At 40.1% G+C, this 16,616-nt stretch overlaps 1 protein-coding gene across 2 annotated transcripts in view; it reads left to right on the top strand.

Moving 5' to 3' along the window:
- LOC111657499 (connector enhancer of kinase suppressor of ras 3-like) overlaps positions 1-15,988 on the top strand; it is a 48,719-nt gene extending 32,731 nt beyond the window's left edge. Inside the window, exons 15-25 of one of the 2 annotated variants that reach the window (XM_023409688.2) lie at positions 1,920-1,962; positions 7,196-7,249; positions 7,795-7,834; positions 8,338-8,507; positions 9,943-10,016; positions 11,648-11,719; positions 12,639-12,703; positions 13,128-13,252; positions 13,512-13,866; positions 14,281-14,471; positions 14,617-15,988. In XM_023409688.2, the coding sequence (XP_023265456.2) occupies positions 1,920-1,962; positions 7,196-7,249; positions 7,795-7,834; positions 8,338-8,507; positions 9,943-10,016; positions 11,648-11,719; positions 12,639-12,703; positions 13,128-13,252; positions 13,512-13,866; positions 14,281-14,471; positions 14,617-14,817 (1,390 nt within the window). In that variant the 3' untranslated portion in view covers positions 14,818-15,988. Of the gene's footprint in view, positions 1-1,919; positions 1,963-4,584; positions 5,119-7,195; positions 7,250-7,794; positions 7,835-8,337; positions 8,508-9,942; positions 10,017-11,647; positions 11,720-12,638; positions 12,704-13,127; positions 13,253-13,511; positions 13,867-14,280; positions 14,472-14,616 lie in introns of those variants that run through there. The other variant, XM_023409690.2, reaches the window with a different exon arrangement.
- Positions 15,989-16,616: the final 628 nt, after the last annotated feature.

Below are 16,616 nucleotides of genomic sequence, written 5' to 3' on the forward strand. Positions count from 1 at the left end.
CCCCCCCCCCCCCCCCCCCCACACACACACACACACACACACACACACACACACACACACACAGTGTTGCATAGTCTATAGGTCAGCTGAGAAACATAAGAGCAGGGTGGGTCTAATTTTCTTACAGGGAGTGACAGCAGGCTGTGGAATCTCTTTAAAACAAGCCACAGGGTGTAGGGTCAGCAGGTGGGCTGCTTTTATCATCAGGGAAAATATGCCATAGACAACCAGGCTGGGATTCATGCAGGGCAGAAACATATGGTGACAGGTTTGAGGTAAAAAAAAAACAGCCGTTTTTACCATCCAAGTGTGATGGTATACAAGTAACCTTAATCAATGTTTGCTTGAGACTATTGGGAACTGCAGCAACATGGGTAGAACTGAACTTGTCCTAGAAAAAGTATCACTCCTACCCTATATTACATTTCTTTATATAATTAGAACTAAAAAAATCTAAATGTATCTGTTTCAGTGGTTAAATGTGCTCAAAATCTTATTTGCTTTTTTTAGCTGAGGCAATGCTTGAACTACTAAAAGTTAAGAAATTTAAACTCAATCAAACCCCTGTAAATAAATGATGGTCATTTGTCATCATGAAAATGAGTTACCACTGCTTTGAATGCTAAATCAGCTTATCAATTTAGAGCTTATTATTAAATGGGTAGATATATTTCTAGGTTTTTTAGACGTCATTATGTCTCGTGTGTCCATACTTTGCCATCCACCCACAAGACACCTTCACATTCTGGAGAATCTTTAGAAATGTCACGTTACGACAAATCTCGATTCTCCTGCGCTTCCAACCATAAATAACTCCATCCCACTGCAAAATATGACGACATCCGAGGATTGCTGCTCCATCTGTGGAACAAATGTACCTCCTCTGGTCTTGGATGTAGGGCCTGAGGAGGTGTGACTCGCCATGTTAACACCGTGATCAATGACTAAACGCCTTGCACAGTGCCCCCACCCTCCATGGCAGTTCTATTCTAAGAGCCGCACACAGGCACATCACATCCGGTCTTTTGCACGCTCAATCAAAACATATTACTCACATTTAGAATATATAGAAACATGCTATAGTAAATCTGGCAGATAAGCAGTTGACTCATCGTTGGTGGGGGTTTTGAGCATGAGAATTTGATTGACGGTGGATTTAATCAAGTGTCATTTTAATTTTGGCTCGGTAATCTGTAAAAACAAACCCGTTTCCTGATGACAAAGCATAAAATGTGATGGTGCATCAATTTCATCTCTATGTCATTTATCAAAACTATAAAAAAAAAAATGTGGGAGCCATTCTGTTTAAGTGGTAGGCAGAACATATCTACACAAGCATTTGAAGTTGAAAAAACACCTGCAAAAAAAAAAAGGGAAAAAAATCTGCATCTCCTCTAGCAAACTAGTAATTTAAGGAGGCGACAAAGACATGAAAATTTATGGATGACAGAAGGAGGAGAACACAAGAAAAGTTAGCAATAGAAAGACTGGAAAAACTAGCCAGAGACAATTTCATGACGTGAAATTGCAGGGTGAGGCCCGGCTGAGGTAAATCAAGTATTTTGAGCATTGGGAACTAGCTTCTTGTCTACCCCTGCTGCTGGGGCTGGTTGCCAAATGTATTATCAGAACCACTGACACACCAACTAAATTCCGACCTTAAACACTCGCCGTGGGATCTGTTTTGTTCAGGCCAAATCAATGTAAGCCAGACTGGAACTTAGATAAAGATAATGAATGGTTACGAATGAGCTGGGAAGTAGTAAGTATGTGTTGGAAAATTTCTAGAGAGAGACTTTTGTCTGATCTAAAGTAGTGTACAAGACAACATTACCGTAAAGTACTGACATCAACTTAAGTAGGTTGTTTTAAACCATTAATGTGTTGACTTGCAATGTCTATGTATTCTATTCTTACAGGTATAATCAGCCACATATACGATCCTGGTCCTTCTCTCAAGCAGTAAGTAGCTATCAGATTTAACTGACTTAAAAATTAAGTGTATGCAGTCATTCAGTCTGTGTGAGTTTGATACATACGCTGTGCAATATGAGGAATGTCACTGGCCTCAGCCTTGGCAGGAGGTGGTGAAATCAAAAGCCTCAGCTACAGGCCCATTATATTTCACAGTGACATATGACAACAACCACAATTTCTCTCCATCACACACACACACACAATCTGAATTGACACCATCAAGCTCTTCCTTTTTAGCCACACTAGCAGCATGATTCTATGGATGGCAAGTTATGTCTGTCGGTCAGTCCACCTCTTTTGTCAAGTTCAGAGTATCTCGCCTAGTATGGGATGAAATGTTGTACAGTCATTCATGGTCCCCAGGGAATAAATCCTAAAGACTTTGATGATCCCCCTGACTTTCCTTCTAGCACCACTAGGACTTGGACATACCTATGGGCTGAGTGAAAAGGCTCAACAATGGATGTATTCCCATGAAATTTGGTACAGATATTCATCATGCCCTCAGGATAAATTGTAGTAATTTTGGTGATTGCTTCCTGAGCTTTTTATTTTGCAAGATCATCAGGTTATATTTTTTATTTGCTCAGAATTTCAAGTTATGGCCAAATAGCTAGACTACTACAATCAGGCTCAGCTTTACTTTGTGTTAAGTGCTATTAGTATATGCTAGCATACTAACATTACAATCTAAGATGATAAACACGGTAAACTGGATATTAAACATGTTAAATATCGGCATGTTATCATTGTCACTGTGAGTGCATTAGAATTAGCATTTAGCTCAAAGCCCTGCCTCACAGAGCTGCTAGCTGTAGACTCTTGTTCCTCATTGAATGTGCTGCTAGAGGAAAATTGATCTGGCACCTATAAGCTATGGCAGATGTATAAATGCAATCACCACAGGCGTAAACTAAGGATTGCTTTCCTGTCTTTGCACACACACACACACACACACACACACACACACACACACACACACACACACACACACGAGTTAATGTCAGTCCCTCAGTGGCACATACCACTCATGCACCTTCTCAAAGGTCAGATGGATTAGGTGCATAGTCAACTGAGGCAAGTGAGCAAATCACATTTTACAGATTTATGGTCCAATGGCAACTTGTTGTTGTACCAAACAAGAAAACCTTGACCTTGCTGTCAGCATTTATATAAGATGGAAGATTGAATACATGGATGAATGGAGTATTTTATTGCTTTTGTTCTTTGTCACTAGCTTCTTTATTTGTGTGCATACCTGAATGGATACATGTGCTTCACACAGGAAAATCCTTTCACACCAGATCCTCATTTACTGCCATTCAATACTGCATTTAGAACTATAATGACCCAATGTGCACATGTAGCAAGATTTAAACTGAAGTGGTGATCAGCAGCAGGGCAACTGGGCAGTTACCACCTACAGCAGAGGGAGGGACATGCAGCTCCATCAAACTGAGCAAGCTAGAATCTGATATCATTTCCAGCCCTGCACCCTTCCCCCTTTACACTGTGTGAGATTCCCCTGTTAAATAATAGCCACTCTGTGTCCCCCCTCTCTCATTTCTCTTCCTCACACACACACACACACACACACACAGTTTCTGGGTGGGAGGGGTAGGACATTAGTTAAGTACCATGACAATTCTCAGCATGGATCATGATGGGAGATTGAGCGCTACAATGGTGTGACCAATCTGCATTCCCGTGAATCCTTCAGGCCTTTGACATGAGTCGCATGCAATATTACCTCACTTCCACCAAAACTCAGCCTCAGCAAAATGCCCCTTTAAATCACCCTAAAGTGGCATGCTGAGGCTTTTTCCCTCAACACAGAAATGAGTTGAGTGTGAATTGTGTTGAAATGTTTCACTTAATTCATCAGATTTTATTGAAATGTTAAAGGGTGATGCTTTTGAGGGGTCTAACACAAGGGAGATACTTGCAATGGATGAGACAGCTAGGGTGACAAATTGTAGGGGAAGCATAGAGGAAGCTATGGTGTGAGAATGTGGAAGATATAAAGGGAGGGGAGTCTCTTCATGGTCACTTCAGACCACTCTCTGCAGTACAATAACAAGTGGAAAGAGAGAAGAGGCCCCTGTCTATTTAAGTAGAAATGAAATGGAGACTATAATAATGCAGGACCCAGGAATGTGTCTGCTGGTTTACCGCCATACTGACACAGACAGACGCAGGCCAGAGCATCCAAGCAACATCTCTGTGCAGTTATACAGCTCGAGCAGTGATGTTATGGCTACAACCCCAGCTCACCGCTGAGACAGCTAAGGGTGTTGATAGCCAGGCCACAGCTTCCCTAAGCTATGAGTGGACTTTGTAACACGAAACACTTGTTTTTCTCCTTCTTTCTGAAGGACACCATATTTGTTTTGTGAATTATTCTCAAAGAAATTATAGGGAAAAAAAATGCTGTGTGGCATTCGGTTAGCTGGGTTTTGACCTTAATATTACTTCCATGCTGATGAAGGTGCACTCATTGTGAGTTACTATTCAGGTATTTGAAGTGGTGATTTGCAGGTGAGAGCAGATGTTTTGACTGGACTGAGCTCCAGTCCAGACTAAGTTTTACTCATGTAACTTAATGACATAAACTATAACAAGTTATATCATCCTTGTGTAAGTTATTTAAACACAAAACAACGTCCTGAATTTATTCTCCACTACATTTGCTTTACCTCTGTCACCAGATTGTTAGTTTTGGCTCATACGGCTGTTACATAGCAGGGACTTAGGGACACCTAGTGGCTACGCGTGGTAACTGCGAGTGCTATTAAATAAACTATTATTATTAACTATTAATTTCGTCTGACTAATAATAGCCCACAAAGATGCCAAGATATCACACATTCCATGGCTGCATTAAAAAAACAAAAACAAAAACAAAAAAACAACAACTGCGCATTAGCTATTTTTGCCACATCAGTGTGAGCGTGGGTCATGATACCTTCTTTGAGGGTAACAAAGGGGGTAACACCCAAACTGGTCCTGAGCTCACCTGAAACCAGCCGAGCTTTCTTTGAATTTCTTCTTTGTTTTTTAGCCGACATGCTCGCCAAGGTTTGGTCGGACTTTGAACAGACCTTTCGGGCCAAACTTTTGTCGTTGAGATTATGGTGGAAGGTACAGTGTTGTTATATATTTCTGTTAAAACTATCTCATAGTGATTATTGTGTCCGCAGGTGTCGTGTTTGGCTAGCTTAGCTACCAGACCACAAGCAGACAGGCTGAATTTAACATGGGACTAACGTAAACGTTACAGGCCAGACTTCATGATATTTTTAAAGATTTTTTCACTTTCATAAACACTGTTAAAATTGTATTTGTGTTGATGACATTCATTTAAAGTGCAGTGCCATTGGTTAAATTACAGGTTATTTGTATATCTCAGGAATATGAACTTTAAAAAATGTGTTTTAGGTTTACATTGTGTGGTTAGTTTAAAGGAAACTACGATGCAATGTAGATTTGCTGATGTCTTGCACTTGTACAAAAACACACCTTTTACATATATTTTGAGTTTGCATGATGCATTACTGTAGGGTTTAGCTTTTATTTCTCTATTTTCTTTTTGTATAGATTCTAAGACTTATTTATATTTTTATTTCACATGCACAACCAACTTGTTATGCTTTAATTTTTATGTCCCTCTGAAGAGCTATTGTACATTTAATTGTCTTCGCAAAAAAGAATACAGACAGATAATATACTGATAGTATGCGGTTAGCAGATAGCTGCTACCTACACTGACAGTGAGTGTAAGATAATTTTTTTTTTTATTATTATCAAAGAACACAAGTAAATCTGCACATTTGTTAGTTCAAGGTGGATCTCAGACCTGAAATTCACGTTACTGTCAATGTCTAAAAAAAAAAGATCCAGCAGGAAGTTAGCTCATAAACACACAGGCACCATCACCGTCACGCTTCTGCTGTGGTTTATGTGGCTATCAACATCTAGCTACCAAAGGCAGCAAGTTCATTCAAACATCCGGAAAATAAGTTATGATGCATTTGTGTTGTGCAAGACAGAGACACACACACACACAGACAAGTTTCGCTTAGGTAAGAGCCATTTGCTGTAATTGTGTGAGTTTTTAGAGTCACAGAGGATACTCATCTGAAGTGTGTGGATTCGAGGTGAATCTGTAAAGTTTTACAGAACCAGGTATGAATCTTCTTTTCCTGTTCTCACTGGGGATATTTGTAGATTGAGTTTATAGTTAGTGATTGAATGCGAACAACTGCAGCAGGAGTTGAACTGAGGACCCTGTGACCCGACCACCACCTGTGCTTTTTCCTTTTCCTTTGTTTTTTTTTTTTTCTTCCTTGTGTAGAACTTGATCTGACAAGGTGTAATGTCAAGGTTGTATGAAAGGCAGCCTCTTTTTAATATCTCTAATCCACAAAGAAGGTTAATGGATTGGTTGAGACCGCTTTTCTGTGGTTTTCGTTGTATTGTATCCGGATAGGCCTTTTAACGGTGGCAAATTGTTGAATGGGTGGTATAGTGTTAGCTTGTAAGTGATATTTTCTCTGTGTCCCAGGAAGCTTTGTCATTTTTCAAATAAGGAACTCAAAGTACGCAGAGGAAGTTAGTCAATAATGGCAACTTGGATTTCTCAATATATTTTGTGTCACCATTCATTTAGGATGCACAGTATAAAATGTTTCACTGTTTTTTTTATTCTATGTGCTGCTAAAAAAGCATTTTTCGAGATGTGATAACTGCAGCAGAATCATATCAACCTTACTTAAATACATTGGTATCTAAATGGCTCCAAAAGCTTACCAAAGTGGTCTCAGACTTTTCTAGGTGCTTGCAATGTGTGTCATGGGCTAGATGAAACTGCTGACAGTGATCATTATGGTTCTTCAGCTGTGAGTCAGTGCTGTTCATCAGAATTAACTTTATAAGTTTTAAACCTTTACTTCTGACACAGCTTCCAGTTCCATATAAGGAGAAATTCAGCTTTTTCTTCTTGCTTTCAATTCACATTTATGTTTCCTCCACTTCAGAAAAAAAAAAAAAAATTATATTGAGAAACATTGTCTGTACTGTCTGCCCATGACATCACTTCCTCTTGTCACGCTGGAGCAGCAAATTGTTAATTTTCTGCCCATTTATCTGTGCGTAGTAATAGTGTCAACCCACACATCTATTCTGTGAATAAGTTGTGTCTTCTGGTTTCTTTCAATAGGCTGCCTTCCCCATATCTGTCTCCCCATCTATGGCTGCTGATGACTACAACCCAGTAAGTGTTTTTTCTGGGTTTTTTTGTTTTTTTTTGTGTGTATGACATTTACTTCAGAATCAGAGGTTGACTTGTTCTTGCTGTTCATGAAACAGAAACTCCACTCTCTTTTTAATGGTAGAAATACTTCTGCTTCTGTTATTTTATGGTGACAAAGTTAAATATTTATAGCAACAAGGGTTTATACGTCAACAGATGAATAGCTTGCCATAAATCTAGTTTGGTCTCTCTCTATCTTTTCTTTCTTTCTTTTTTTAAGTTTAATTCACAAGGAAGTAAAAAGTATTAAGAGCAAAAAGAGATAAAGCACAAGACCAAAAGTCTCAGATGAGAATGTTAGAGAGGAGTGTGTTAATATCTGTATCAGTAGTGAGATAGAGAGAACAGCAAAGAGAAAATGCATGTGACATTTGGTATAAGAAACAGGATGTTCCAGACAGCCTCCTCGTTTCGGTTCAGGGCCCTGAAACTGCCATTGTGTTCTTCTGCTCTGCTGCCTGTGACACTCTGACCTCACGTTGACATCCTCTGCCCTTCTTCCAAAGGTCTCCCTCCGACACAAATCCAAGAAGAAGAGCCGAGGAGGTAAGTTTTCACCAGTGAGCAACCCATCAATTTGTCTTTGTGTGTGTGCCTGCAACTATAATTTGTCCCCTCTGTGGGCGTGTGTGAAGTGGCAGGGCAATTAGTGTGTACAGAGGGCTTTTAGGCAACGCTTGGCTAGTTTCACTTCAGTTCTCATCTATTTTAGCTCTGTATGGCACTGGCTTGGTTCTTCTGGGAAGCTAACTTGAATTTTTGTGTTGACATTGATAACGAGAATAGGTAGGCTGAATGTAGCGCAACTTCTGAACCCAGTCGACTGTTCCTGGTTTTGCGTGGGTTTGTTCAATTTTATTTTTAGGACTCATCTGGTTATTGACCAAATGCAGTGGCCTATTTGGACTCAAATTGATTTTTTTTTTGTTTTTTGTGGTAGGATTTCAGACTTCTTGCTTGAGCTTTACTATTCTGTGGCTTTGCTTCTCTGTGGACAGAGGGGAGGAGGTCTCTGTGCATTCATGTGCATGTGTGCTTTTTGTGCGTAGGCAATGGTACGATGAGCAGAAGACGAGTCTCGGTCAAAGAGCTGGGTCAGCCAGACCACCAGGGCTGGCTGTACAGGAAGAAAGAGAGCAAAGGCTTCCTGGGTATCAAATGGAAGAAATATTGGTTTGTGCTGAAGAAGACAGCTCTCTACTGGTACAGCAACAATCTGGTGAGTATTTTTTCTAAGCCACCATTTCATTAGGGGACCCATTTATGATTTAGACATGTTTAACCGCTGTGGTGGCTGCCACAGCTCATCACTGTTAACAGAAAATCCAGTCTGCGACTGTAGTTCCACAAATCGTGAGTTACACAGAAAATAAGTGTCAAATAAAGCTAATTTTCTGCTTCTCTCTCTCTCTCTCTCTCTCTCTCTCTCTCTCTCTCTCTCTCTCTCTCTCTGCCCACCCACTTGTCCCCACTACCCTTTCTCTGTAGCTCTCCCCTTGCTCTCTCAAATTCAAATTAGTTTCACCTCATTAAGCAGATTATTTAAGGTTTACAGTGTAAATATAATAATTCTGAAAAAAAGAAATAACAACAAGCAAGTCATTAAAAACATATATTTAAATGATAAAATGAGATATTGTTTAACAATTTGATGCATTGATGGCGATATTCTTTCTTCTTTCTGTCTATACTTTCTGATTTTCCTCAGCTTGTCTGTAGCTCTTAGACTTAAGCTAAGTGGTTCGTACTGAAGATAAAAATCTAGAAAACTAAGTCATGAAAATATACTTTCCTTTTTATATAAAAAAAAAAAGAAGCTTACTAATCTCTAAGATAGCTGACAACTATAGGTTTTAGCAGACATTACTCAAACCAGAGTAAAAATTGTTGTGCTTGTTGGGGAGTTTTCTCAGCAGCAAGTGCATGTGATATTGACTCAACATAAACTACATCGCCCATGTTTGTCATCATGAAGAAATGTGAGGGAGTACAACGTGTGTGGAGCTCTATGGCACAGAGGAATATGCTTTATGAGGCCTTAAAAAATCCACAAAGTAGACAGTAACTGATCTCAACATCTCAATCTGAACATCGTGAAAAATACAGAAAAGGGTGATTATATCTACTAGAGGAATTATTTATCTTACACAAGTTTTAGAAAGAAAGAAAGAGAAAGAAATTTGGCTTTGAAAAACATTCAAAATTAAAATTAGCACACAGTCTGTAACGGTGCACTTTGTTGACACGTCTTTTGAAGTGCTGCAGTGATTCATTTGAATTTAACACATCGCACAAGTAACGCAGATGCAGTGTGAGGCAGTGGTGGGCTGCACATAAATCATACTTATTTTTGCCACAGCTGTCTCCCTGTCAGCCTGTCACTGCAGGAACCACCAAGCCTTGTCATTGTGTTTCCTGACGGTGACGGTGTCACTAATAGCCCATCAGGCCCTGATACAGGCATACTGACATGTTTGATTTACTGGTATGATGATGACTTCAGTCAGATCTACTGTATGTCACCATCCCATGGTGTGAGAAAATAGAAGAAGTAGCCTGCTGCTGCAATATAACGGCAGGTGTCATTGTCAGGAAGTGGTTTGAACTCATCATTTTGCTTTAACGCTAACTGTTGTTCAATCTGTGTGTTGCAGGCAGAAAAAGCCGAGGGCTACATTGACCTCACCAACTTCATGATCGATAGAGCCATAGAGTGCAAGAAGAAACAGTAAGCTCATAGTTATACTCTCCTCTGTTCATGTTTCCTGGTTTAATGAATCAGATTTTATATACCGCCCACTACCTGTGGTTTGGATTAAAAAAGAACCATACTCAGATCCCTTCACTTGTTTCACATTTGTCATGTTGCAGCTTTGTGCTTAAATCATTTAATTTCCGCTCATCAATCTACAGTCAGTTATACTCATGTGGTTTATAATAATAAAGCAAAAGCAAAATTTTAGAAATGTTTCTATGTATTAAAAAGTTAAAACTGTAAGTATTCAGACCCTTTGCAATGACACTTGAAATTGAGCTCGGGTGCCTCTGATTTCTCTTCATCATTTTTGAGATGTTTCTACACCTTGATTGGAGTCCATATAAGGTCTCACAGCTGATAGTGCGTAGAGAGCAAAAACCAAGCCGTGAGGAAGGAAGGAACTGCCTGAAGAGCTCAGAGACAGGATTGTATCGAGGCTCAGATCTGGAGAAGGCTACAAATTTTTTTACTGCACTGAAGGATCCCAAGAGCACAGTGGCCTCCATAATTCTTAAACGGAAGAAGTTCGGAACAACCAGGACTCTCTCTAGAACTGGCTGCTCGGCCAAACTGATCAACTGGAGAGAATGGCCTTGGTAATATACGTGACCAAACGTCCAATGGTCACTCTGGCTGAGCTCCAGAGACCCGGGGGAAACCTCCAGAAGGACAACCAACACTGCAGCACTCCACCAGTCTGGGCTTTCATGGCAGAGTGGCCAGAGACAAGCCTGTCCTCGGTGAAAGACCCATGAAAGCTGCAAGATTCTCTGGAATGATGAAACCAAGATTGAATTGTTTGCTCTCAGCCTGGAGTGTCATGTCTGGAGAAAAGCAGGCACTGCTCATCACCTGCCCAAGACCATCCCAAGCATGGTGGTGGCAGCATCATGCTTTGAGGTTGTTTTTCAGCCGCCTGGACAGGGAGACTGTCGGGGTTGAGGGATAGCTGAACAGAGCAAAGTACAGAGATATCCTTAATGACAACCTGGTCCAGAGTGCACAGGACCTCAGACTGGGCCGAAGGTTCACTCTCCAGCAGGACAATGACCCTGAGCCCACAGCCAAGACAATGCAGCAGTGACTGTGGACCAACTCTGTGTATGTCCTTGAGTGGCACAGAGCCCTGACTTATACCCAATCCAACATCTCTAGAGAGACCTGAAAATGGCTGTGCACTGACGGTCCTGGTTCTTCTTGACTGTAATCGCTGCCAAAGGTGCTTCAAATAAGGAAAAGATTTTCATTCTTTTGTCAATATGAATTCAGTTTTAACTTTATTAAAAAGTTGCAAAATTTCTAAAATTCTGTTTTTGCTTTGTCATCATGGGTTATTGGTTTAGATTTGTGAGGGGAAAATTTTATTTAAACAGTTTTATCGTAAGGCTGCGACAACACAAAATGTGAATACTTTCTAATTGCACTGTATATCTATTGTTGGATCAAAATGACATAGAAGGTGGTCCCATAAGCAGTGTATAGTACTAAAATGATCTCAAAATGATAATTGAAGTGGAATAAATGTAGAGTTTAACTCAAACTGTTTCTGTCTTCTGTCTGATCCTGTCTTAACTGCTTTCCATTTATTTTTCCTCTTGTAGTGCATTTAAAGCCTGCCACCCACAAGTCATGATGTTTTATTTTGCTGCGGAAAGCCATGAGGAGATGAACGTGTAAGTCACATAACAGTACAGCATTTTTTGTATTTTTGTAAGTATGTATGTGTGTTTTTTTTTTTTCTTTGTCTTTTTTTTTTTTTTTTGGCTTGACTACAACACAATGTCTGTGACTGACTGACTGACTGAGTGATAGAGTTGAGTAATCAGAGTTTCACTGTTGCTCAGCTGAATGCCATGTGACTGATTTGGAGTTCCTCCATTGGCTGTTTGCTCTTTCAAAATGAATTGGCATTAACAGTTTCTATCATGGGGTTGTTTACAGTCTGCAGTGTTGCCAAATTAGCGCATTTGTTGCTAGACTTTTGGACAAACCTTGGCTACTTAGCAGAGAGTTGCCAGTACTTCCCTCTCTCATGTCTATTCTCTTCAGAGAGCGGCAGAGAGGTGGAGCAGCAGTTTGTTACCCAGACAGAGGCTGTGTGCTGAATGAGAGACTAAATAAGAAAAATTCTATGTTACCTCCAACTTTCTGACAGCATCACAGTTCAGGATTCTAGAGACTTGCAGAGCAGCAACTTGGAAATGGCTTTCAAGTTAAAATGTAGCTTAATGGGCTGCATTTCATGCATTGCAAACTTGTTCTCTTGTCTGACAACAGAAACAGAAAATATGTAAATGAGCTTTGTTGGAAATTGGACTGTATTATAATACTGTATGTGAGCACAGAGAGTTGGAGAGGAGCATTCAGGTTGAAACCAGCTGTCGTTAGGCAGGGTGCAAATAGGACACGATGACGTCAGTTGTTTACAGCAGTTCCAAACCAGTTTTAAACTATATCCTCAATTGTGCACATTGACCAGTCCAGCCATATACTATGTTTTGACCTAATCTTATTTATTCATTCTCTTGTTTTGTCAGAGACATTATTGAGTTGATTTTTTTTTTTTTTTTTTTTTTTTTTTTTTTTTTTCAGATGGCTGAATAAGCTTGGCCTAGCCTCCATTCAGTATGAGCCAACAGAACAAAACCCTGCAGCCGGTGAGCACTCATGACAAATCTGTTTTTTTTTTTTTGTTACCTGTCACTGTTGTTGGATGAAAACCCTCTTCCTTTAAGATGTCTTGATTTTAGTGTGACAAAAATGCTTTTTTGACGTTACTCACTTGATCTTGAAATAGATTTTTTTTTCTTGGTTTTCTCAGGAAATGGATTCCTGAGAGCTTTGAGAATTTTCTTAGCTCAAAAGATTATGTACAAGTTAACTTAACACATCCAAATGAAAAACTTGGATGTCTTAAAAAGTTTTCAATCAACAACAGTACAGAACTTTTCTGGTTATTTTAGAGCCAAAATAAGAAAAAATGAATGGAATTTCCTCTGGATTCTGGTTGCATTTGGTTTCTAATCTTGTGTGTGTTGTCCCATCACCCCCACCTCCCAACACACACATTTGGTTGTTTAGAGTGTTATAGTGAAGCCAGTGACCATGAAGAGACTGAAAGCACGGAGATTCCCCCTCCACCATACTCTGAACAGACTCTGCGGGACTCTGTGGATGCATCTGCACCGCTTGGTAGCACACATCAGGTCAGTCATGTCTCTGGCTATAAACAGTCAACACCAAGCCATCAGTCACAACTATAGGAGCCTGCCATTCACCAAACATTGGAGCTACTGGATTAATTTCTCATAGTGTGTTTATTGTGGTTGAGTGGGAAATTGTGTGTTAAAATGCACATCATTTCTTTCTTTCCAAATGTAATAAAACTGCTGTTTTCAACTGAACAAAACCCTGTTTACTTTACAATAGATTATTACATCTGACCGTGGAGTATTTGTCTTTCAGGGTACCCTTCCTCCCCCTTACTCCTCCACAGTCCCCAGCGAAGTAAACGGTTCACTCTCCTCACCCGTCAGTACGATGACATCGCAGGGCTCCGCCTCCTCGCTCTCCAAGCACCGGCAGTCCTGGTTGGACCTGGTCTCGCAGGCGTCTCCTGTTGCTGGGGAAACAGCAGTGGTGTGCTCAGCTCAAGTACACTCACATCAACCTCCACAAGAGGAGACAGAAGAGGAGGAGGAAGACTCCCAGGTGTTGGAGAGCTCAGCTCCCCAGGGCTCTTCAGGAACAGGGTCTAATGAGGAAAGCCCTGCTGCAGAGGGGGAGGCACAGAGGGATGCTTTAGGTGCTCAAGATGAAGGTGAGACTTTGTTTTACTCCTTTAATTCAGTTGTGGTTTTGTGACCTTTATACTTTAAAAACTAACCTTATTGTCTTGCCTTAAACCTTTGATTCAGTCTCTTCTGTTTGTTGAGCAAAGAGATTGTAATTGAGATTTCTGCTGTTTTAGGTTTCATTTTTTGTTGTAAGAAAACATGCTAGTAGAGGGCATGTCCTGTTTCTTACAACTCTGGATAACATCTGTTCTCAGAGTAAGATATGTTGGTAATGTATTTGCTGGCATATTTTTGTTGTTTCAGATTTTGTTCCATTAAGCAGCACTGATATATTGTTGATCTGTATGTCATTTAACTGCATTTTGCTTTGTCTTTGACTCAGTGTAAGCTTTGTGATGTGTGTGGTGGTGATACAGTGAAACCTTATCTTGTTTCAGGGAATCGTGGGAAGAGCTCAGATGAGATGGAGACGCTGTATAATCATCTAAAAGAGGCCAGCCTGTCGCCGCTAGGAGATCGTAAACCATCCACAAAAAGGGAATTCAGGGCGTCCTTCATAAAACGCTGTAAAAACCATACCCTCAATGATAAACTGCACCTTATCAGGGCACTCAACAGCACATTAAAGGTATGTGTTCTGTTTTCAAAGTCTGTTTTTCCCCTGCTTGAATTGCAATACAATGCAAAACAATGTAGATTTTTTAGAATTGGGAGTACTTTATGCCATTATTTCATTTTTCTCATTGTCTTTTTGTTTTTCTTTTCTGTCTCAGTCAAAAGAAGCGGACCTACAGGCAATAGAACAGGTGCTGTGTGACCAGGAGCTTACTTCACACAAGTTCAGAGAATGGAAGGAGGCCAATGCGCTCTTGGTGCAGGAAATCTGTGTCAGAAAGGACCAGCAGGTGGCATCAGAGGCCACAAAAGCTGCAGCATCAGTCAGTGCTGCTCCAGTAGTGGAGACCAGTTTATAAAGACTCCTCATGACTGTTTTTGTACTATGTCTGGACTCTGAGGACGTCACCCTCACATACTTTGGATACACACACACACACACACTGATGTTTTCATTTGAGACTACTTTTCCATGACAGCGGACTCTAAGTGCTATTCAACAACTAACTGGATCAGTGAAGAAGAGTGTTTTTAGTTCCTAAATGGAGATGACGCAGACAGTATATGAATAGCAGGTCACATTAAAATGTGAAACGTGTTTTAGTATTACTTTTACTGTTTGTTTTCATTATGTAATTCTGTGAACCTATGCATAAATTGTTTTAAAATGTGGAATGATGGAGTACGTTGAAATAATAGATCCATTGTTCTCTGCATGGAAAACACTCGTTTTTACAACATGTTTTATCTTTTTTGATTTCATCAGTGAACAAAGTTTTTTATCTGTTTTCAATCTCTTATTGGTGCCATGCACCATCACAGCCTGTTACACTTGCATTTCACAGAACTTGTTGGAAATGATTTGTGCATGTTGTTTGCCCCAGAAATTACATCACCACACTTAACATTAAGACTTCCCAGACAGAAAAGCTCAATTTCAGCAGTAGGCTGTGTGGTTTTGTGTTCTACTAAACCAAAACAAACTGTTTCAAATGAAGAGTTCCAACCATAATGACAAACAACAAACATTGACAGCAACAGAAAACTTCATATATATTTTATTACAAATGTGATAAATACTTTATTAGTAACCAGTGTCATTGGACTTGAGACAGGATTTAGTACAATCATTTGCATGTAAACATAGGATGCATGGTAGACAATTCTCAGGAAAAAACTGAAATTGGGCCAGCAAACCCAAACCCTGTACCGGTACAACATAAGCAGATGAGTAGGAGGTCATACAGTTATATACATCAGGCATTATGTGACTGTGCCCAGCCACACCTCCAGAGAGCAACAAGAAGCTCAGGTCACTAGAGGGGTCCTGACAGACCTACTGGTAGTGACCCAACCAAGCTCAAGGCACAAAGATGCATTTTTTTCTGAATTCATCTGTTGTGTGTGTTGAATAAACTATGCGTAAATAGTTGTAAATGGATGTGTGATGTTAATTCTCTTTGATCTCTTCTGGTATGAATGTGAGTGTGATTGCTTGTATATAGGGAAATAAAGTGTTAAATGATTGAACTTTTTCCCATTTTGGTTTAATTTTGATTCATGTGGTCAAAAATCATTTAAATTAGTTTTTCCCTCATCAATCTACACTCACTACCTCGTAATGAGAATGCAAAAATAGAATCTAAGAATTTTTTATTTAGATAAGTATTCAGACCCTTTCCCATGACACAAGATATTTAGCTCAGGTGTCTCCCATTTCTCTTGATTTTCTCTGAGGTTTCAACATCTTGATTGGAGTCACCTGTGGTAAAGCTGATTGGACATGATTTGGAATTGACACACACCTGTCTATGTAAGGTCTCAATTCATATCAGAGCAAAAACCAAGCCAGGAGGAGAAGGGAACTTCCTGCAGAGCTCAGCAACGGGACTGTATCAAGGCACAGATCCGGGGAAGGCTACAAAACATTTTGGAGACTTGTGTTTGCAGGAAAGCTGAACAGAGCAAAGTACAGAGATATCCTTAATGAAAACCTGGTCCAGAGGGCTCAGGACTGAGCTGAATGTTCACCCTCTAACAGGACAATGACCCTAAGTACACAGCCAAGACAACAAAGAGGTGCCTTAGGAACAACTCTGTGAATGTCCTTAGTGGCCCAGCCAGAACCCAATCCAACATCTCTGGAGAGGTTTGATAA

Source organism: Seriola lalandi, unplaced genomic scaffold, assembly GCF_002814215.2.
Source record: "Seriola lalandi dorsalis isolate HSWRI2012SDOR001 ecotype SW California unplaced genomic scaffold, Sedor1 jcf7180002054403, whole genome shotgun sequence".
Taxonomy (NCBI): Eukaryota; Metazoa; Chordata; class Actinopteri; order Carangiformes; family Carangidae; genus Seriola; species Seriola lalandi.